Source organism: Microcebus murinus, chromosome 4 (assembly GCF_040939455.1).
Source record: "Microcebus murinus isolate Inina chromosome 4, M.murinus_Inina_mat1.0, whole genome shotgun sequence".
Taxonomy (NCBI): Eukaryota; Metazoa; Chordata; class Mammalia; order Primates; family Cheirogaleidae; genus Microcebus; species Microcebus murinus.
Window position 1 is genome coordinate 55,562,743 of NC_134107.1, and position 23,496 is coordinate 55,586,238.

At 40.9% G+C, this 23,496-nt stretch overlaps 1 protein-coding gene across 1 annotated transcript; it reads right to left on the reverse strand.

The window, feature by feature from the left end:
* Positions 1 to 21: 21 nt before the first annotated feature.
* LOC105883481 (E3 ubiquitin-protein ligase TRIM34-like) lies at positions 22 to 19,798 on the reverse strand. Its single transcript, XM_076002234.1, has 5 exons — positions 19,498 to 19,798; positions 16,246 to 16,423; positions 15,381 to 15,458; positions 2,097 to 2,589; positions 22 to 1,364 (listed from the first exon to the last, which is right to left on the reverse strand). The coding sequence occupies exons 4-5, from the start codon at positions 2,517 to 2,519 to the stop codon at positions 1,248 to 1,250; spliced, it is 540 nt and encodes a 179-aa protein (XP_075858349.1). The 5' UTR covers positions 2,520 to 2,589; positions 15,381 to 15,458; positions 16,246 to 16,423; positions 19,498 to 19,798; the 3' UTR covers positions 22 to 1,247.
* Between the last annotated feature and the right edge of the window lie 3,698 nt (positions 19,799 to 23,496).

The window sequence follows — 23,496 nt, forward strand, 5'->3', positions numbered from 1 at the left end:
TTTAAAAAATTAATGAGATATTGGCAATAACAAATATGCATATTTTAATTTTAAAAAAAGAACATGTCTTAAACCTGATAATGCATGTTTGCCTGTGACAAATCTAAGTAAAAAGAAGACTGACAAAAGTCTAACACTAGATCACAGATAGCAGGGGCCCAGAGACCACAACTGGTTACTATGGCTCTTCTCTCCAAGGTCAAATGTGCTCCCTTACTTCATTAATTACAGACAGTTGGATACACTCCTAGAATGGGTATATTCAGTCACCCCATGACCTCTGGAATGATGACAAAGAAGGGCACTGCAAGGCCAAAGCAACCTCTTAGTGTCACCACCTGGATAAGAGCGTAAGGACACAAAAGAAAAGGAAACAGACAGTGGTTCCAGAGTCTCCGGTTGGGCGATTCTTCTCACCTGCAGCAGCTCCACTGATCACCACTGACCCCGACGCTCCAGTTCTGAGATGAGCTCTTTCACCAGCTCTCTCTGCTGAACTACCTCATCCTCAGACTCTGCCAAGTGGTCCAGTGTCATCTTCTCCTCTTCTTTCAATCTTTGCAGCTCTCTCTGCTCCTCAATGTTGAGGATGCTTCTAAGATGATTAAATGTTGCTTGTATCCTTTGTCTCTCAGTCTGTACCCGATACTGCCAGGGTGGACAAGGGAGACAGGCAATGAGTCTGCTAGGCCGAGGGCCTGTGAAAGGAATTAGGAGCCAGGAAAATAAATATTTTCCGTGGATTTTAAACCAGGTGGGGAGTAGAAGGAGGGGAGTAATTTGGGGAGAGGCTAGTTTTTTCCTATTATTTTCCCTTCAGTGCCTACTAGAACAATGACCTTAGACTGTCTATTCTAGGCCAACCTTGAGACAAAATGAGGATTACTTTGTAGACAGCTGTCCTGGCCACTAATGACTTTCTGCATTACCACACTCTCAATTGGAACCTTGAGGAAAACCCTGATCCTTTGTTCAGTGTCTTCTACCAGAAGTATTAGCGCTTGATTGGAAAAGAGAAACGGAGCAGTGTTCTGCACCTTCCCCACCACTGAGTTCATCCTTCTCCATAATTCCAGGTGTCTATGTGTTTGTAATATGCCCACTTTCCAGCCCCCAGCCCCGACAGGAATAGGACAAAGAAGAAAACTAATGAAATGGCTTCAGGACTCATCACTGTCAGGGACCAAATAGAAGGCCTCCCTGGATTAGGACCAAGGGTCCTGCCAAGATTCCTGTCTCAGAAATCCTCAGAAGGAGTTCCCTCCTGCCTTCCAGGAAGTTTTCTCTTCTCTGATGTCAGCTTCCAACTTCTCAGCTTCCTGCTGCTCCTTCCTTAGCCTCTTGAGGACTGCTTGGAGCTTCTCCTGGGAGAAAAGATTCACACCTGAGTTAAGCCATGAGCTTTCTCAGCACCTGGGTAAAGAATCACACCTGAGTTAAGCTATGAGCTTTCTCAGCACCTGGGTAAAGAATCACACCTGAGTTAAGCTATGAGCTTTCTCAGCACCTGGGTAAAGAACAAACAAATTGGTCCCAGAAAAGGCCAGTTTACAGAAATTGTGAGACTGGTTATTAGAATGTATGACATGGAAAAAAAATCTGAGAATCTGAGAAGGTGAATCTATTCTTCATTTCTGGGTGACAGAAGGCACCATTCCCTAATCCAAGAGTAGCCTGATTCTCTCTTCCTTTACAGTAAGTACTCACCTGTCAAAAGGAAAGTACTTACTTCCCTGTTATCAATGCCCTTTCCTCATTCAGTTCCAGTGTTTCCCCAGAATCATCCTGCTGAGAGGAGCAGTGAGAGCTCACTCTGGGAAAGAATTCACCAGCCATACAAGGAAAGCAGAGAAAATCCCAAGGCACCGCCTACTCTTGGCCAACAGACTGTTTGTACTAGGCTCATTCTTTATGCAAATGGAAGGAATACACAGACATGTACCCCATTGGAAGCTTAGTATAGGATAAAAGATGTGCATGGAACAAGGTCACAGACCGAAAGACTATGGTGTGAAGGGGTGTAAAGAAGGACAGAAAGGTGAGATTTCCCACCAAGTGCCATTTGCTGCCCTGTCTCTTTCCATCCAGGGCCCTACCTGACATTCGTTGACTAGCTCTTCCATGAGGAATGTGTGGTGACCACGGTGCTCCTGAGATCGCTCACAAACCCAGCAAATGACCTTCCCATCCTCCTTACAGAAGAGTACGAGTTTCTCTCCATGGCGGTAACAGAGATCTCTCTTCTTCCCATAGTCTGGCCTCAAATCGACATCCCTGAGTCTCTCCACTATGTTGGCCAGATGCCAATCAGCCTGTAGGTTCCCAGCTGAGTATCTGATATCACACACAGGACAGCTGCTTGTCGCTCCTGGGCCAATCACTGCCTCCTCATGGTTCACAGTGACACAGGCTTGGCATAAGCTGTGGCCACAGCCTAGACTCAAGGGTTCTGTCAAAAGCTGCAGGCAGACAGGACAGATATCCTCCTTCTGCACCTTCGACAGGATTGTTGAAGCCATCGATTGCACTGTTTCCCTGGCTTCTTCCTGCCGGAACTCCTGAGGCTCTTGCTTAAAGACTCCTGGATGGCTGGACAGATTGAAAGGGGATGGTATAAGAATGATACAAATAAAAAGGTTTCTAGCTGGCTCACATCAAGGAATGGGCAAGGCAATAACCACTGGAGATCAAAAAAGAAGAAATAGAATTCAATAGTCTAGGTAAGCCATTAACGCCTTAGGGCTTTTGCAGTTGCTCCCTGCTCAGTCTGTTATGATCCTCCTGTTGGTATTTGAATGACTTTTATTTATACCTCATTCAACGGACTCCTCACATTCTCCTCAGCAGAAGGGCCTGCTCTGACTAGCTTATCGACAGCACAACCACAAAATCATCACTAACTGTACATTTGTCATCTGTATTGTCATCACCACAGGATACATGGTATCTATCTTTAGAGGCATCTACTTTTCCTCTCCTCAAATATAATTCATACATAGATTACGCACTTTTTTTTACTGCTGCATTCCAAGTGTCTAGAACAATGGGAACATAATGTTTGATGAATATATAAAGAACCTCCCCATCTTTTCATAGACTTGTCTTATCAGTATTTCACTATTTCCTTCTCTCATTTAGAAATTCTCCAACAGCTGAGCTTTGGGACCATAGGTATGTTTTCCAGTGAAAAAGAGTTTACCTTTTAACATACCTGGCCACATAGAGTCCTTGTATGATCTCACACACTTCCCAGAGATACCAACAAAATCAGCCATGGCCACAATATGGGGATAATTTTATCACTAACAATTTCATAACCAACTATAACTTACAAATTACTTTGACCTATTTGTTCCTCCTCCAGAATTCTTGAGAAATAATAATATTCCCTCTCTTTAGATGGATATATAAAATTAAGTGACTTACAAAGATAATTGAACTCAATAGGCAGAATTGGAGTGAACATAATATCCAATCTATGTTGGGTGCAACCTCACATATTTAAACTAAGACAAGCATACGTAAAGTCTGAAAGAAGTAGATTGGTACCCAGTGCTATGAGAGTGTAGGAATGGATGAATTCGGGCAAGCTGGAAGATGAGGAGGGGTCTTGTGTTTGTAGATGGTGGGATTGTATCATGGCTGGGAAATATGTCAAAAATGTTGATAGGAACCTAATTGTGCTCATTTGTAGGACACAAAGATGGATATGCATGCAAGATAGCTGAGGAACAGAAATACCAATGAGATGGCTGGTAGTCATGGGAGAGAATTCTCAATATATAAGAAGACATCACATTTTGGAGAGATGAAGTTCTATTCTGTTTCAAATCCACATGCACTAATTGAATGCCAATTATTGATTTATTCATTCAGTAAATTCTCACTGAAAATAGATTATCTTCAGTCATTAAAATCCAGGAAATGGATTAAAAAATCCAAGTCGAGTACAAACAGATAGTATTATTAGCCATAATAAAATTATAGTCAGCTAAAACACAAAGAAGCTAATTATATAATCATCCATAAAAGAGTAAATTGGCAGGTGTGATAAACACTACCATAAACACTACATACCATATATGTTTTTGAGAAATAGTTTTTCATATAGGAGACTTTCCAAGATATCCTCCTTGAATGAGTGAGAGGTGGACTGAAAGATGAATGCTGTCAGTAGCAGAAACTGAATGAGAAAAAAACAAACTATTTTAGGTAGAAAGAATGGCATACATGAATGCACTGTTGATGGGGGACATAGCATCATAGCATCTTCTGAAGTTTTAAAATGTTAGTGTGGCTGGAATGTGAAGAACTGCTAGCTCTTTGGCATCACAAGAGCGTGAAGGGTCATGGATATGTGACGTTTTTCAAATAATGTCAAAGTGACAGTCTCTTTCCAATGATGAGGGCTCAGGGAGTGATGGAAGAATATAGAAAAAGTTGCTGGAGGAAATACAAGTAGATGAGAGTGAGAACTGGGCAAGATAACAGAGAAAAGATTGATTATTAGATTGGACATGTGGAGAAAAAAGGGTTATCATTAGGCTTCAGTCCTTTTTTCTCGGCCATTGGCATTACTTTCCACAGTATTTTATTTTATTTATTTTTTGGTAAGCACAGACCTTACCAAAGAGGGTTGCAACTCTTGTAACAAAATAGTACCCTAAATTCATAGATTCAATGGTCATAGATTCAAAGATCTGTAGGGTACTAAATCAAGTGACTTATCTGTAACAGTCAGACACACAGGGAAGAAAGCCATGGGACAATAGAGGCAGAGATGTGAGTAATGCAGCTACAAGCCAAGGAATGTCAAGAATTGTTAGAAACTACTAGAAACTAGGAGAGAGGCATAGAACATATGATTCCTTGATGTCTCCTGAAGATACTAAGTCTGTCACCATCTTGATTTTGGACTTTTAGACTTCTAAACAGTGAGAGAATAATGTCCTATTGCTGTAAGCCATCCAGTTTGTGATCATTTGTTACAACAGCCCTGGGAAACTAATACAATAGTAATGGTTTGATAATAAAAGATCTGGGATATGCAACAACATATAAAACTTCCCCTAGCCTGCAAAAGAAAGAGTAGGGCACAATAAAAGCTGTATGGAGATAAATCTATGCCTACAGATCTGCCTACTGCCCCAGCTATCCACGAAAAGCAACTAATGAGCCAAAAGGCTGTGAGGGGGATGGCAGGTATAATCTAGCCAAAGGAACAGATACTAAATATCATTCAAAGGCTAAATGCTGGTAGCCCCTGGCTACAGTGGCTTTGGTCTGACCAGGCTCCAATGACTATTAAAACCAGGGGTTTATATGATTTGATAATATCCACCCCTGTTTATGACTGAAGCTATGAGCTACCCATGGCTGTGGGGTTCTCTATCTCTTATTCCCATTGGTATCCAACCAATGCTGAGAAACACCAAGGGCTTACAGAAGAGGGACCAGTGGAACATGCATTCTGCCATGGGGTTGTGAGCTCATGTCCACAGTAGGGCTGCAAATTAATGTCAAAGCAGCTGCCACCATGATGGCCTAAGAACATGGTAAGTGCAGAGGAGCCAAGTCCCATGTATGGGAAATGACCCCAGCACTGCTCAAGAGTGACCCAAGCCCAGCAGCAGTCAGGAAGGTAGAGATGCCAACATGAGTGCCATCTGCCTGGTAAAACTTCCAGGTCAGCTGGCTAGCACAGCTGTCATGTGATTGCACCCTTCATTTCAGTTTTCTCCTAACATCCGGACTCATGATAATGCAAACTCTGTGTCTCTCTTCAGGTTAGACAGTAAAACTAGAGTGTCTCTAGGAAGTGGCATGTAGGGAAGGATGTCCCTTGAAGTTTTTAGACAATATCCCAGGTACTTCTCCTGGTCCCTGGGTCAGGAACTGCCAGTGGGAAAAGCAGAACCTGTTCTCTGTATCTGGAGACCTGTGGAACTCAGAAACAGTGCAATTTCTCCTCCCCATTCCTCTATGCACAGAGTTCCTGCTTCAGCCACCCTTAGGGTCCAGAGCCAAATCTGTACCACATTAATGACCCTCTCTGCAAAAGCTCTATTGGTCTTGTTGATATATTTCAAAGAACTCACTTTTAAACACAGGATCATTTTCATTTTCATTGAGATACCTGTAGTCTCATCTTTTCCTCTCAGTTCATCAGAATATGCCAAGGGTGTTTCCTCCTGATTACTTCCAACCACCTCAAAGGCCACCACTCTGGTAGAAGCCACTTGTATTCCAGGAAATTGTTCTCCCCGATTCTGTCATTGCCCTCGTCACTCTGCTGTCATCACCATTCTTATTTCACTGGCCACAGTGGTCACCTTAGCACATGTCAATCTTGTCACTCCTCTGCTCAAAGCCATGCCATCCAGAGTGAGGCCAGAATTCAGAATGGTCCAGGTAGGTCCACATCCCACATCCCCTGCCACTGCCTACCTCCCAGCACACTCCTCCCCAACCCACATTAGTTCCATTCCAACCCCAGGAGACAGCGGTGAAGCTTTTATATTCTTCACATTATTAAACTTTCATTCAAATATTTCCTTCTCACAATGTAGCCTTTGTAAAAACCATTTAAAGTTGTAAGGCCTTTAGGAAGATTCTACAGAATCCTTATCCTAATGCAACTTCTTAAAAATGTTACTCCATAGTATTCATCACCTTCTTGTGTCCTCTGTCAATTACTTACTGTTTGTTTATAGCCTTTCCCTCACTAGAATGTGGGCTCTCATGTGTATTCTGTATTTATCAAATGTCAAATTGATGCTCATTGAATTATTTGACATCAGCAGCCTGCTTCAGTTCCTATGAATTAAAGTATAAATAATTAAACAGACAAATGAATCCATTTTGTCCTATTGGGCCTTGTGCTATTATTAGATCTTGGGGTGACAATCAGCATGTGGGCAGACACAGACCTATCCAGAAGTCAGGCAGGGAATTGCAGGAAGGCAGGGACAGTGAACTCTGAAGAGCTGGAGCAGAGGACAGGGCAGCATGTCTTAGAGTATCTGTGGCATATAACCAAGGTGAAAATTGCTCACATGTGAGCTAAACATAGGGCATGCTCAGTGTCAAACTTCTTAGCAAGACCAATGTATCCTTGGACTCCCGAGCAATAACCGACTCCTGTTATTCACTTCGGTATCAGGGTCGACTATTGTTGATAGCCACAGATGAATGCACACATCCACTTTAGCTGACAGCCATGATACGAAGGCCCACAGCTGAGCATCGACTTTAGTCTATAATTTTGAATTGACTTTTCTAATGTTTCATTTATCAAAATAAAATTGTGAACACTTAAAAATAATGTAATGAAAACATACATATATATGTTACCTATACTGATTTACATTACAAATAAAGCTGCCTGTAAAGTGAAACAAGCTTTCAGTGCTTTAAAGCTTTCCTCACCACACAAGAGCAAAACGGATTTGTCATCAATGCACAGCACAAACCATCATTCAGACCATGAGTGCCAGCTGTGGACAAGGTTTCATGGCCAGTGACTACAGTACTGAACTGGTTAATAAGTTCCCAGAGAGGAAAAACACAGAACAGTAAGAAGCTTAGGTAATAATCACTACAAAGAAGGGACGATGAAGATTCAAGTTCTAAGGCAGGTGAGTTCTCTGGTGCCATATGGGCTACTGAAGTGAGAGTAAGCAGGTGTACTCAGGGATGTGCAAGTAGCACAGGAGCCCTGAGACTGAAGCTCCAAAGGACACAGGATAAAAGGGGACACAGAGGCAGGCAGGAGTCAGGTCATCCAACCTGCTGTCCTCAGGCAGGCCAAGGGCTGCAGATGTGTCAGTATAGCCATGGACAGCCCCTCAGCAGTTGCCACGAGGGAAGTGAAAGTTACCAGCTTTGTATTCCCCTGGCCAAGCCCCTGAAGCTGAGGCTCTGTCTGATGCCCCAGACAAGCAGCTTGGGTTTGCACACTGTGGATGGAAAAATTTAAATTGGGGGAGGAGGGGATGGGTATATACAACCACAACGAGGAAGATGTGCAACGTTTGGGGATGGACACGCGTGAAGCTCTTACTTGAGGAGGGAGGGAGGCATGGGCAATATATGTAACCTTAACACTTGTACCCCCATAATATGCTTAAATAAATAAATAAATAAATAAATAGAATATACTCCAAAAATAAAAAATAAATAAATAAATTTTGAAATATTTGAAAGAAGTTTATTTTGAGTCAAATTTGAGGATCATGGTCTGGAGCTATTTTTAAGAAACCTTGACCAAGTGGGCTTGCTGTGGCTGGGTTATAGTTTGGTTTTATATATTTTAGAGAGACAAGGATTATAGGTAAATTCATAAATTAATATATGAGAGGCATTTATTGGTTTGGCCCCAAAAGGTGGAGCATTTCGAAGCACGCCTTATAGGTTATAGGTGGGTTTAAAGATTTTTTGGCTGCAATTGGCTGAGGGAGTTAGGCTTTATCTAAAAGATTAGAAAGGAAATGGTTAATTTATGATAAAGGTGTGAACACTCTGGGAGGTCTAGACAGGAGAATGTTAAATGTTAAAGTTAAGATAGGCATCTTCTAGGATGTTTGAGTTAAGATGGGGACTTTTTTTTATCTTTTAGGTGATGTTAATGTTATATTGGAATCAGGTTGGGAAGTAAACTACGTTTTATTTGGTTAACAAAAGTTGTTTAGTGGGAATTTATCACTTATGAGCGTGACTCATCTGGCCTCTTTAGGAAGGAGTTTTGAGTAAAACAAAAAGATCAGAGTTTAGTCTTTAGTTTTTCCTGTTGGCCAAAGATTATTTTATGAAATGTATGTGTAGGCCAATAATCAGCATGAGGTCTCACAGTGCTAGGAAAGCTCATTTTTACAGTTGTCTGTCTAGTCTCATGGTGCTAGGAAGGCTCATTCCTAGAGTTGTCTATTTGGTCATTTAGTGTTGAGAAATGGGTGGAGTTATATCTTAGGGGAGGGACATAACTCTATTTGATTTAAAGGCCAATAGTTAAAGGGGGCCGAATAGAGTCAGGCCTTGGGCCTAGCCTGAAAATATGTCTTGGACCAGATCTATTTTGCCAGCTATTATGATCTGCCTTTGATTTTTTTTTTTTTGTATCTGATATAGTATTTATAAGAAACATATAATGATAATATAGCAATGAGTGTTATAAAAGTATTAAACAGTAGTGTCAAAGAGAGTTATAGGTAGAATCAGAAGATAGTAAGCAGCCTAACCAGCTAAAAAAATTTTTGCATGTATCATATTTTTTAATCATAATTATAATATGTTTATCTTTTTATAAACAATTGAATCTCATGGTAAATTTTATTTGAGGATTGCAAAACTGATATCAATTTAGAATCTAATAAATTTAATTTTTCTTTTGGCCAATTAGTCTTTATAGGTATAATATCTTGAGGAGGATATAAACTGAATTTAAGAAACATTTAATCTTTAATATTTAAATTATTATAGTACTTGTTAATAGTTACCAAATTTAATTTTTTACCACCTTTGTGTTATAGTATATATTAGTTTTTTTGGGGGGAAAGGAGGTTTTGTTATAGAATAAATTATATAATTTTATAATGTCATTTTGTAGTCTCTCCAGCAAAAATGGCCCTTTTTTAGATATTAGATGTTATGTTTTATGAGGGTGGATATTAGGGGCCAAATCTGAGGAGAAATCAGGGTTTTAAATGTTTTGAGAGTATAGCCATTTTTTTTTTTTTTTTATTTTCACAGTCTGAGAGGGAAATGGGATGCCATGTATTTTTATCATCTAAAATAGCCCATCTGCTTTTCATGGGGAGTATTTTTGTATTATTGACAATGATTTTAATGTCGGCTAATTGAATTATAGAATATTGTTGAGCCTTATTTAACTTTGGTGGCTGAATTTTAAAAATATAATGTTTAAGTTTATATTTATCATCTAAAAATTTTTATTTTTAGATCTATCTATTCCATATATTTTTATAGGTGTTTAAATTGAGCCTCAGCACTGCATATTGTAGGCCATTGTTTTATAGCTATTTTAGATTTCATTTGTAATAACATGGACATGAGTCCTTGTTGGGTCAGATTATATGTCTGCTTCTATCTTTGGGTTTGGGCGTATGTCTTTATGTTTTGTCTGGTCTTTTTTATCTACTTGATGAGAGTTATATTATCTTTTAGGGCAACTATTTATTTATTTATTTATTTATTTTTGGAATAGTATTATTTATGTGGCCTATTTTTGAGAGAGAATCTTTTTTTAGGGAATGATATTTTTTATTAGCTGTGAATTTAGCTTGTTTCATATGTCTAACCCCGCTCGAATTCCTCCCATGAGATCGTGATTTAGTCTTTTGGATGACCAATTTTGGTGTATTTATTAGGAATGTTGTTGCCATTGTATATTAATGGCCTCAGTACAATTTGGATAAATCGAGTCAACTCAGAACCACTGGGTATTCCAGATAATTGTCAGATGGGTGGAGGTTATTTTTAAGTATGTCTTTTGTCTGAGTGCGCCATAAGGCTTTTCAGAGGCGCCCTTGTCTTAGGGTGGAATTTGTATTGTCAGAGACTTCTGTCCACCAACTGACTCTCATAAATAGTTTTTTATGGGCAGTGTTAGTGTGGTTGGTGCTGGACAAGGGCATCCTGCCATCAGCACATGGCTGGTGATTATTCGGGCAGCTTATGCTGTGGCAGTTTATACAGGAAGCTGTTAGGTTTTTTTCATCATATCCAGGCAATTGTCTGAGTTTGTCATCATCTATGTCTATTGTGATATAATATTTTACCTGATTAGATATTCTCAATAATTGTCTTGAGGCATTATTCGGTAAATATTTTTGCAGGGCATCATATTTGGTGAAGGCTTTATAATAGAGGTATCCTGCAAAGGGGACACCTCTCAGAAGGTTTATAGTGGAACTGTTTTACTTAGTGGCCTTTATTTTATCCTGATCTATGTCATACCAAATGATGTGAATTTTATCAGCAGGGAAGGTAGTGAGGTTTGTAAGGAGCCAGGAGAAATTTTTAGGTTTGAAGAGAGAAGGAGTATGGCGTGGGGTAGGCAGATAGGGGGAATTATGGGAAGGAGGGTGATTAAGTGAAATATTTTTTTAAATTTTAACAAGGAGATTTATAACTATATCCATTTAGAAAGTTATACCAAGGGAGATTTTATAGATCCTAAACAACCTCTTGGGGGACTTGATTAAAGCATTCAGGGTTTGCAGCAATATACTCTATAGCAAGTAAAATAAGAATGAGAGTTATTTTAGGGTTTATGAGGACTGGGCTGGTCTAATGTCTCTGGAAGACTGTCCGCTTTAGTTATTGCTTTGGACGTTGCTTCAGAGGCTGGTTTGAAGTCGTAGGCAGGTGTCAGAGACCAATTTGGAAGACCAAGTGTGGTCAGGAGCGTGGTCAGGTGCTCGTTTGAGATGTGAGACATGAATCCAAGAGGCAACTCTCTTTAATTTTGCAAGAGTTAGTTAAGAGTATTTGGTAAGGTCCTTTCTAGCGAGGTTGTAAGGAGTCTTTTAGTTGGTGCTTTTTTAAATAAACAAAGTCACCTGGCTGTAATCCATGATCTTTGGAGTCTTTAGCCCCTGGGAGCTCACCATGGAAAGACTCTGTTATCATCTTTGTATTATTTGTTAGAGTTTTAAGTAGCCCCTGACAATAATGCAGTATTTTTCCTTTAAGCACTTTAGTACCGCACTCACCGGCCACGAAACCTTGCCCACAGCCAGCACTCATAGTCCGCACGATAATTTGTGTTGTGCATTGACGATGAATCTGTTTTGCTCTTGTGTGATGAGGAAAGCTTTAAAGCACTGATAGCTTGTTTTACTTTACAGGCAGCTTTACTTGTAATGTAAATCAGAATAGGTAACATATACATATGTTTTCATTACGTTATTTTTAAATGTTCACAATTTTATTTTGATAAATGAAAAATTAGAAAAGTCATTATCACGGCTGTTGGCTAAATTCAATGCTCAGCTGTGTGCCTTCATATCACGGCTGGCGGTTAAAGTCGCTGTGCGCGTTCATCTGTGGCTATCGACTATAGTCGACGCCGGTGCTGAAGTGGTTAAGTAGGGCTGGCTCATATAAGCCCTAGTCTAGCCTCATAGGTCTCTCTGTTATTATTTTGTAAGGTGATAGACAGTGTTTTTCAAAGGGAGAGGATCTAAGGTTAAGCAAAACCAGTGGGAGGGCTTTCAGCCAGGGGAGGTTAAAGGCTTCAGTTAACTTAGCTAATTGAGTTTTTATTGTGCCATTTGTTCTTTTTACTAATCCAGAGGGCCGAGGTTGATAGGCACAATGGAAATGTTGTATAATGGGCCAAATTTTGCAGATGGATTGGATAATTTATCCAGTAAAGTGAGTGTCATGATCACTGTGTAACTCACAAGGGATTCCTCAAACTGGAATGATTCTTTCTAGCAGTATTTTGTCTACTGTTAAGGCAGTAGCCCTCTGACAAGGAAATGTTTTTACCCAATGAGAGAACGTGCAAACTAAGACCAACACATATTTATAATTTTGGGATGGCGGCATCTGGATTAAGTCCAGTTGCTAAATTTCAAATGGTCCTGCAGGCAAGGGAAAATGGCCTTGGGAGCCATGTAAAGGCTTGCCAGGGTTATGTTTTGGACATATAGTATAACGAAAATATATCTTTTGGGCTATTGTGGGGGATGGTTTCCATAAATATTGTTTTTGTTATAATATTATTTTTTCAGGGGCCCAGAGAGTCATTTTATGAATGAAGGAGAGGAAATGTACCTAAAGGAACCATAGGTTTTTCACTGGGACCTAGCCATAACTCTCTATTTGGGCCAAATATATTTCCCTTCTGCTGCCAGATTTGTTTCTCTTCAGGGGTTGATGCCTGTCGATACTGTAAAAGAATGTTAGTGAGGATATCGGTGGGTTGGAAGGTGCATTCTCGTATAGAACAGGTCATCTTTCCTAGGGCAGCATTCTTTGCTGTAGTATCAGCTAGATTGTTTCCCTTAGCTTCTTCAGTGCTATCTTTGGAATGCCCAGGGATTTTTGTGATTGCCAGTTGTTTTTGCATTTGAATTACTTCTAATAGCTCTGAGACATGGTGCTCATTTCTTATAGGTTGTCTAGATGAGGTAAGAAACCCTGTTTCCACAGCATGCCAAAATCATGGGCTATTCCAAAGGCATAGCGGCTATCAGTGTATACAGTAGCTATCTTTTTTTTAGCCAGAATACAAGCCCTAGTTAATGTTGGGAGCTGTCCCGAACACGGGAGAGTTGAAGTGCGGTTGCTGCCCGGAACACTGGGGTCCTTGAGACACAGCACCTGGCGCCTTAACTCATAGCTCTGACATTCTTGGCCTTTCTTCTAGCTCACGGAGGGTGCTGGAGATAACAGTAGCAATTATAGAAGGTCACTGAAGTAATCCTGTGCACACAGCCCTCGTAGCTTATAGCCCCCCTAGGCCCTGCACACTCCTTTCCCAGAATTGTTAATTACGCTTGGGTGCTCTTTTCCTTGAACTGTCTGAGTGATCATAGTTGAGTATTTGTAGCTTTTTTGATATCAGAAAAAAGTTAAGTTGTAGATTAGAAAACTGTTTAAGCGAGGGAAAGGACTATCAAAGTGACGTAAGGTTAAAAGAAACAAGAACTGTTTTGTTTTCTGGTTTAATGAAGACATGCACCACCTGTTCCAATGCATTTTGCTTCTCCTTTGTTCTTATCTGTATAAATATAGCAACTGAAATAAACGAGGTGCGGCAGTCAGCAAGGACTCCGTCCTCCCGTCCTCATCTTTTTGTTGTCTCTTCATTTCTCAGCCTCGCCCCCTAACTCCAGGTGCCGCACGTCGCCGGCTGGCTCCGGCAAGTTAATGCTATTAATTCAGCCATTTGAGCAGAGTTTACTCCTTTGAGTTGGGCACTTTCTATTATGTCTATTATGGAAGTGACAGCATATCCCACCTGATAATGCCCCTGATGATCCTTTAAATAAGAACCATTTGTAAACCAAATTAATTTGGTATTTTCAATAGTTGTTTTTGGTAAATCTGCTCTAGGAGAGAGTAAGATATCAGTTAGTAGACTGCAGTCATGTTCTTCTTCTTGTTCATCTGGAAGAGAGAGGGGAGTTGCAGTTGTTAAGAGTATTGCAGCACTTTAAAGTGATGTTAGGGGCAGAAAGCAAAAGCACTTCATAAGAGGCAAGGCGACTTACGGAATCGTGTTGAGTGTGGTGAGAATTTAGGAGAGATTCCACAGAATGAGGGGCATAAATTATTAGTGGGACCCCAGGACCAATTCCTCAATTTTCCTACATAAAATGGCTGCAGCTGATATGGCTCTCATACAAGGAGGGTGTCCTTTGGCTACTGGGTCTGTTAGCTAAAATAACCAATTGGCCTGTGATTGTCACCATGCTTCTGAGTTAATACTCCAAGAGCATTTCCATTTCTTTTATGTATAAAAAAGAAAAAAGGAGGCTATAATTGGGGTGTCCTAAAGCAGATCCCTGGGTAAGAGCTTGATTAAAATCCTGTGTGTTGCTTTTCCCTTTTCCCCCAGCAGATTGGGTCTGGTTGGTGATGCTTTAGTTTTTGTATAAGGGCTGAGCCATTAATGAGTAATTTGGAATCCAACTTCTGCAGTAGCCTGAAAACGCTAAGAACCCTCTTAATTATTTTTTGTTTTGGGCAAGGAAAAGGAGATGATGGCAGAGATTCTTTCAGGGTTTATTAGAAGTCCCTTTGGGGAAATTGTGTGTCCTAAGTATTTAACTTGGGGGAGACAAAATTGTAATTTATCTCTGGACACTTTGTCTCCCTTCAAAGTAAGCTGTTGTAGGTGAGGCTGAGGCTCTGTCTGATGACCCAGATGAGCAGCTTGGGTTTGCACACCCGTGGAAAACAGGGATGTCCTCTCTCCAGCTTCTGAGTAGGTAGAAGTGGGCAGAAAAGAAGACACCTTCTGTTTATCTCTTTATGGGGCGGGGGGAGGATTCCTGTTCCTCTCTCAAGGTAGGAAATCAAAACTGTAGATAGGAAGAGGAGGGGATGTTCTCAACATACAGAAATAATGTTCCCTCCTGAAAACAAACACGCCTTCTGCCTCTTCAACACTGCTTTCAAGGCTGCCCCTCCCCAGTCTGCAGTTGAAGCAGGAAGCCTGCAAGCTGGCTTTTCTTCCCTCAGAGCCATGAATCACGCTTCACTTAGAGTGTTCCTCCTGGAGTCCCCCCACCTCCACCCTTGCCACAAGCCTCCCCACATATCTGGAGACACCAACAGAGAAATCCCGGCTTCTAGTTGAAAGGGTGAGGAAAAGCCAGGGGCAAGCTTGGTCTAGATTCACTCACCAAAGCAGAGCCTCTGGGGGAAGTGATTTCTTCCTGCTATGAGGAGCAGCTGAGAAATGAAAGTGAACGTCTTGGGGCCTGGCAGGAAAAAGAAAGGGGAAGGAGCTTCTAGGGGAAATGGCCTGTAGCCCTTTAAGGCCTCTAGAGAGAAGATAATGCTTTAACCTATTGGTTCTTGAGGGGAGATGGGAGGATGGGCACTTGGCAATGTCTAAAAAGATATTTGGAGGTTATAAGTAGGGGGATGCTACTGGCATCCAGTAGGGGCCAGGGATGCTGCTAGACATTCTAGAAAGCATAAGACTGCTCCTGCCACAAAGAATTATCCAGTCCAAAATGTCAGTAGTACTGAGTTGAAGAAGCTCTGTTTTAACCTTCTCTGCCTCCCAGAACCTACTCTCCTATCTCTTTCATGGATATGCTTGGTGCCTGGAATCAGTCTACTAATTTGAATCATCCTTCAGCTCCAATGTTCCATTTGCCCCTGTGCCCAAAGTACTACATCAGCTCCTAGGAGGAGGGTGGGTTGGTGGAGGAGGGGAGGATGGTGCTGAGAAAGAGTTGACTGCAAAGACCTGGAGGACCTTTCGGAGTGTTGCAGATGCCTTAATCTTGACTGTTTGGTCATTACCCAGATGCATAACATTTTCAAAATGTATCAAACTGTGTATTCTAAATGGGTGCATATTATTGCATGTGACATGTACCTCAATAAAATGGACGATAAAGAAAATTAAAAGTTTTCCAGGTGATTCTTATATAAATCTGACCACTGAGAACAACAGGCTTTATAAGTGGTTAATCAGGGCTTTTGGCCCTGGGCAGAAAAGGTTACTTAGAATCTGAGGTAATCTTGAAACCACACCTAATGGGAAGTAACCTGAACAAGGGAGAGTCTATCAGATGTCACCGCCCTCTTCTTGGTTACAGGGCGATGCCAGCACATTGTGCCTCCATGACCATCGTGCTCTGTTTTCTTGAAGAAAATAAGTTGATGGAGACATTCTCCATGCTGTTTTCATCAAGACGATCAAGTCTTCTACCTGTTGTGGAGCATATCACATAACAAATGTGCCACTTTGGGAAATTGATTGACAAGGTGCAGTTGCCCATTCCGCCCTCTCCCAGCATCTCACCCATGCTTGGGAATCAAGGACAAGTTCCAGGCAGAAGGGCAATTATAAACAACTTTGCCTTAAAAATATCCACACCCAATACATTTGTAATATACTTTGACCACTTTTAATGGAGTCAATTATTACTTCCCCATTCAAATTTCTTCTCCTTTTTTTCATATTGGTAATTTATATCAGTTGTATAATAAAGCATCAGACAGATTATTAAATCATGCGTTCAGACAGCCATCTACTTTAACACATCAGTTCTGGGTACGTGGCATCCACTGTTTCATTGGTAATTTTGTTCCCTTGAGTTTTTCTTCTAGTTTTTCAAACTAATTTCTCTATGAATTCAATGTACATGCAACTACTCTGTATCTTTAACCTCTTTTTGTTATTTTCTTAACAACTATTAATATCTACCAACATATATTATGTTAAAAGTTACCACTTTTGGAAACTGCCTTAGGAGATCAGGAGTTCCTCTGGTACCCAGAGCTGTGCTTCTTTCTGGGTGGCAGAAATGGCCTGGATAGAAAAATTAGCAAGTTTGGTGCATTCAAGAATCTGCAGATATTTCCAGGGGACTGTACTTGGGGCTCTCAGTGTACAAAAAAAGAGGCTGACAGAGATGGGCTGGGGTCAAATCTTCCAGCCTCATTTATATAGGCAGAGAGAGAGAGAGAGCTGGGAAAGTATTTATAGACACCAATGCAGGAGTAATGCATCAAGAACTTCTGGCTTTGCTAGCACCATATCACCTGATCAACAGGCCTTCGCAAAATGGGGCCCAGCACGGCTATCTTCTCTGCCAGCCTATGTGTGAGGACTGATTGAGCAGCCTGGGGCACCACAATTCTGATGGAGCCAATTAATCCAACCCAGCTTGGACTTTACAACCTCAGCCCCATGGATGCAGCTCCAGCCCATCAACCAGTGAGGAAGATCTTCTGAACCTTCCATACAAAACAGCACCATTACTGAATGAGCAGGGAAATCTTGGGCCTCTCTGAACACAAGGGCCACCTGTGAAGCATCACCTGTTAACTTTAGCCTTCCTATGAAACAATAGACAACAAAAACGTACTCTCGACCAATATTAAATATTAATATTGTAAAATTGTATGAGTTTGTTAAAGATGACCACTTGAAATAATGGCATGTTAGAAATAACAAAAAGAGGTTACAGACATGGAGTAGAAAGATAAAATTTATTTATCTACTACTATAAGGTGTTTTCTCCTCCATAACTTGAAGAAATATGAGCTTTGTAGTCTCTAGTATTATCAAGAATGTCTTAAAACACTTAAGTTTAAAGATTTAGAGTCTAGGAACATATGTGTGTGGTCCTAGTGGCAAAGGCGCCCAAAGGAGAAAAACAATTCCCGTGTCCCTCCTCAGGGAGAGTAGATGAGGATCACCTGAATTGGGAGGTGCCTACCTCAAGATGGGCACTGTGGAGAGGAAGTGCTGAGGTGCTGAAATTAAAAACAAAACAAACAAAACAACAACCATAACAGTAAGAAAAACTGATGTGGTGATGGAGGCAGGATCAAGATATTACCCAGCATTATTTGTTAGAAAAATGTAAGATCCCTTGAATTTCACACAAACTACTATAGGTTCTGTGTCTATTCCAATAAGGATTTCAGATAGAAACTTCTGGTGATGGCCGCAGATCATACTTATTACACCTTGTCCATGGACCATCCTGCAGGGTGAGGGCTCCTCATGCCCTGAGATTCTCCTGAGCTTACCCAAACTTTCCACTGTGGATGTTGCACTTCTAATTAGGACCCAAAACCCCAGAAATACAAAAGGGCATGATTGCCACATACCCCTCCAGCGATGGGAAAAACAAGTTTGGGAACCGACTTTTGCATGGTGAGAACTCACTCTTGGTACCCACTGGGCTTTTTACTTTGAATACAGATGCCCTCCTTCTCTGATCTTTTCCTGAGAATACAAGAGTTGGAAGCAACTTACAGGCATCTTGGTCTTGTCAGCAGAGGGTGCCATTTCTGAGGCCAGGAGGCTCTGTTAAAATGATGATGACCCCTAGTGTGCAGATTTTGTTTGTGTTAGCTATTCTAAGTCTTCCTGTAACCAGTGTCCCATTTGGGGACTATGGAGCTGAAAATTCTGAGAATGAAAGACAGGAATATTCCTGGAGAGTTTCCTATCAATAATTCAAGAGTGCGCAGGACATTCCTAGTGAGTCAGAGCCTTGAGCCCTGTAGCAGGGGTCAAAGGGAAATGGACAGAAATGGATTTCCTGTGGTTTCCATGGAGGAGTGCTGAGATAGTGGTGTGTGTCCACCCATAGAGAGACTGGATATGTGACTTGGAATCCCTTCACCCACCACAGGTCACCAAGACATGGAGACAAAAAATTTCCTGACAAACAGAGACCAGAGCAGAAACTGCTTTGTCTGTTCCAAAGTAGGTGTGGAGGAGGGTTGGCAGTTAAAATGTCAAAAGACACGGGGATTCCACCATGCTGCTGGAACAGGGCAGCAGTGGCATTTGCCCTACTGTCCCATTGGAGGAGCAGAGCAGGTTTTACCTCATTCCTGAGGACTACTGTCGCCTTTTACCTCACACAGCATGAGGCTCACCAGGAGAAAGATGACTGACCCTGGCCAACACCATTGTTGAGGGAGCCCATGACAGCTCTTCTGACCCTCCCACTATCGCTGTGATTCACACTGTGAGCCAGCAACCTGAAACATGGAGACTTAGCGGGGCAGACAGACAGGGGGTTCTGATGAAAGAGAGCTACTACAGAAGTAGAAATGTGTACCAGAGAGTTCTAGTTTTAGTTTCAACATGTAAAAGGCTTTAAAGTCACTATTCCTATGTTTGCAAAAAGAAAAGGCTGGACCAACTAAAAATCAGTTTTTAGACTCATCAGAGAATTAAGGTCACAGGAAAAATTGCCACCCCAAAATCTTGAGACAGATGGTAAATACACAGAATAACAGCCTAAATCTACTTACCTGGAGCAGAAGTTGCATGGGCCATATACACTGGTAGAAACACTTAAATTGTAACTTTGACAAATTACTGGAGGGTGAGTGTGTACTAGCTTAAACAGTGAGAAACTCTGGGGCCACAGCCCATACTTTCTTGAAATTTACCTCCAAAAACCAAATCATAGATGTAAGGCTGGTGGCAGGGGCCCCCTCCCCTCCCTAGATGGAAAAAGAAAACGCTTAGTGACCTGACCTGCCAAGGACAAACTGCCAGGCCCCACTGAGAGGAACCACACCCAGATCTCCACCTGGATTCGCTCCTGGATTCCACAAATACCTCCAGCCCCTCCTATTTCTTGCCAACCATCCAAGGTCACAATAGAGAATCCCAGCTCTTCCCGCCACAAGTTCCTAGCCCCGCCCAAAGGGTATAAAAGGCCTCAGCCCCTTCAAACGGCTGCGACTTCCGGGGCCCCGCTGTTGGGGCTACAGAACCTCGTCCACGAGTGTATAATAAAGCCACGTGGTTTGGCCCCCCACTCTTTCTCTTTCTGTGTCTCTTTTCTTTTCGCCACCGCTGAAAAACCTTACAATAGAGAAAAGCTCATAGTGAAAAGCCAAGAAAAAGATCTTTTTTCTCTAACAAAGGGAGGGTAAAAGAACCATTTTGAAATATGCTCAGAGCATTCTCCAAAACAAAGTCCTACTCTCCACTGGAAGATACTTTACCAGAGCCTCACTCCACCTAGGGAGAAGAATGTTGCTTCCACATTCTTTAACTTAATATTTACTACAATAAAAACTAGTGAATTGAGAGTAGTATGCTCTTGTATAATCATGTGATTATCACTGCAACTGTTTTGGGGACATCACAATATTCATAATGGAAATTCATAGTCCAAACTTTTTTATCCCCACAGTATACCCCATTTGTGTTTGATGTTATCCATAACCAAGGTTCAAGAGTCAAAATAAACATGTACTTGTTTCCATTATTTTATAATAGATTAATCAACATGGAAGGTATACAGTTCATCGTATTAGGCTGATTTTCCCACCTTTTCTTTAACTTTGTATCTCCGTGGCATTCCTGACTGTGGTATTAACATTTGCATATGTAATTATTTTGTTTTTCACATTAGCTTTCAACTTAAATTTTTCATCATTGCTTTAGTGAACATAAGCTAGGACCCAAGTTTCATATTTCTTAGTATCATTTATGGGCAATATAGTTATAGAGTCCCTACATTTTGAATATTATAAACTCCTTTTGACTATTTCATATACAATATTTATATTTCATGAGGTTCCCTGACGTGTCTTGAAATATCTCCATAATTATTAAAAGGATTTGTTCTGTACAATTTGGGTTCAGTCAAAAGGCCACACTCAAGGGTCCAGAAGGCCACATGTGGCCCCAAGGCCACAGGTTCCCCACTCCTGGCTCCAAACTAATACAGAACAGTCTCCATTTGAAGTGATTGACAGATAATGCATCAAATATTCAGCAGCCATAGGTACCGAAAATTATGTTTTTTCCAAAACTATATGTGTTCATTAGCAGATCACAAAGCTCAAAAGTTTTGTACTGTTACCCACGGCCATCACTACAGATTTCAATCATCATCTTCCATACGTCTTGGACATGTAAATCTCAGGGATTTTGATTTATTCCATGATCCTAAAGGCAGAGCCACGTGAATGTTATATATACCACAAAGAGTGCTCCTATTGCTCTGGAGGCCACTGAAATTGATCATGTTTCTTTGTTACTTGGTATTTAGTAGCCATTACTGGGGAAGTAAGGAATATGGTGTTTCCATAAATGAAATGTACCCACTAACTGTTGCTTGTAGGCATTACTAAATACAACTGTTTTCTAGACTAAGTGTATCTTTGGTCCCACCCATTCCTGGCATTCAGGGGAATTTTACCGTCTGAGTCAACTCTTGTCATTACTTTGGATTTACATTCTGTCCATGCAGCATTATCAACTATATCACCTTTTCTGATATATTTTGTGCTTAGTTTCACACTACTATCAGAATATCAAGCATAAAATGAAATACAGAAAAGGGAAATCTATCAGGCATTTTGTCTACTGGATTATAATAAACAGGAGACTCTAAGTAGTCCTGAAGACTATAAAGTGATATCACATTCTGAGCCAAGTGAATACAAATCAGTCTCATTTGGACTTACTAATAGTACATAGACACACACATAGGTAAGTATTAGCCATATCAGATAATGCACCAATCTATTTTTTTATGCTATCAACTCATCAAACATGTAGCACAACTGGTGCTAATTTGTTGACTATTCAATTGACCATCTTATTTAATTCTTAGTCCATCGTTGAAATTCAAAACTTCTTTACAAGTCACACAGATTACTTAATGAGAGAATTTCTAACACCCAAGCACTCTCTGTAGTCCTTAATATATAGTGTAATTTCTTTTATACATTGTAACAATCTGTACTATTTTATCTGTGTAACTCATTTTGGTTTTGGTTAATGCTAGTAAGACAATGTGCAAATGTTCTATAATGATGAGCATAGAATAATTATCACAATTACTGATATTGACCATGTCAGAGCAGTGCATCGATCCAAGACTACAGGAGAAAACCAACGGCCAACCTTTAATACGTATGGGTATTTAAATTGCATGGGTATGGCTCCTCCTTGGGAAGTTTTATCAACAAAATGTATTATTACCACATCTTTATATCAAGAATATCTCTTGATATTCTTTACTTCCTATGATAATAGTTTTACCAATCATTCTACTTTTGTCTTTCTCTCAATGATTTTATTGTTATTGGTAAATAGACTCCATGACCCTTCTTACAAGAAGAAATTATCCTATCAATAACTTCCCTGGCAGCAGCAAGGTAAGGGGCAGAACCCATTTACAATCTGCCTCAGGGGTTGACATAATCAAATCACAGATCATATGTTCCAGCTTTGGCTATCCCTTCCTTCCTCAAGTTCTCCCTAACTTTAACCATAATTCTCAATTTCTTGAATTATATCGTGGGATGTTGGTGTGTGTCAGTAGTCCCCAACTTTTTTGGCACCAGGGACCAGTTTCATGGAAGACAGTTTTTCCACAGAAGCAGGGGACCCCGTGGGGGGAGGCGGAGCTCAGGAGGTGATGTGAGCGATGGGGAGCAGCTGTAAATACAGATGAAGCCTCGCTGGCCCACTGCTCACCTCCTGCTGTGCTAACAGCCACAGGCTGGTACCCGAGGGTTGGGAACCACAGTGTTAGATGAATATAACACAGCTTGATTTAATTGTTTTCTACAGTCCAGTTTCCACTGTCTCTACACATTTCCCCTTTTCTCCATTCCCAAGCATATGCTCTAAGTCAGGCCCTCTCTCATTTATTCTTTGATTATTGTCACAGCTGTGGCTATCTTTGTTAACAGCACAAAGCAATATGCAGTAATAATCAGCAAATTTTTTGGTAAAAGTGTCAAATAGTAACTATTTTAGGGTATGCAGGTGGAGTTCCCACTTCAAAAAAAAGGCCAAGAGTGAGAACTTACTCTCATAATTTCCCCCAAGTCTGTTTGGGCAACTTTCCCCAAAGGTGAGAGACCTTCTGTAGGTCTCACCTACAGAATTCCAGCAAGTACTTTGGCTTTCATTGGCCATTTACTAGACACCTCTTTAGGTTCTCCAAGTGAACTTATTTGGAGTTTACTTTACAAGTAGAGCAGAGTTGGACTAATAAACCCCTTTTGCCTGGAACTTATTGCATGGGAAAGCCTTGGAACATCACTTGAGCCCAGGAGTTTAAGGTTGCTGTGAGTTAGGCTGATGCCCGGCACTCTAGCCCAGGCAACAGAATGAGACTGTGTCAAAAAAAAAAAAAAAAGGAAAAAAAGGGGTGTGTGTGTGGAGAAGCTGTAAGAAATCATCCTCTTACTGTAAGTGCTTTCTATTAATCATATTTTCTCTTTGAATTTTCTTCCCATTCTGAGAGAACAATGTGTTTTGAACTGATCATT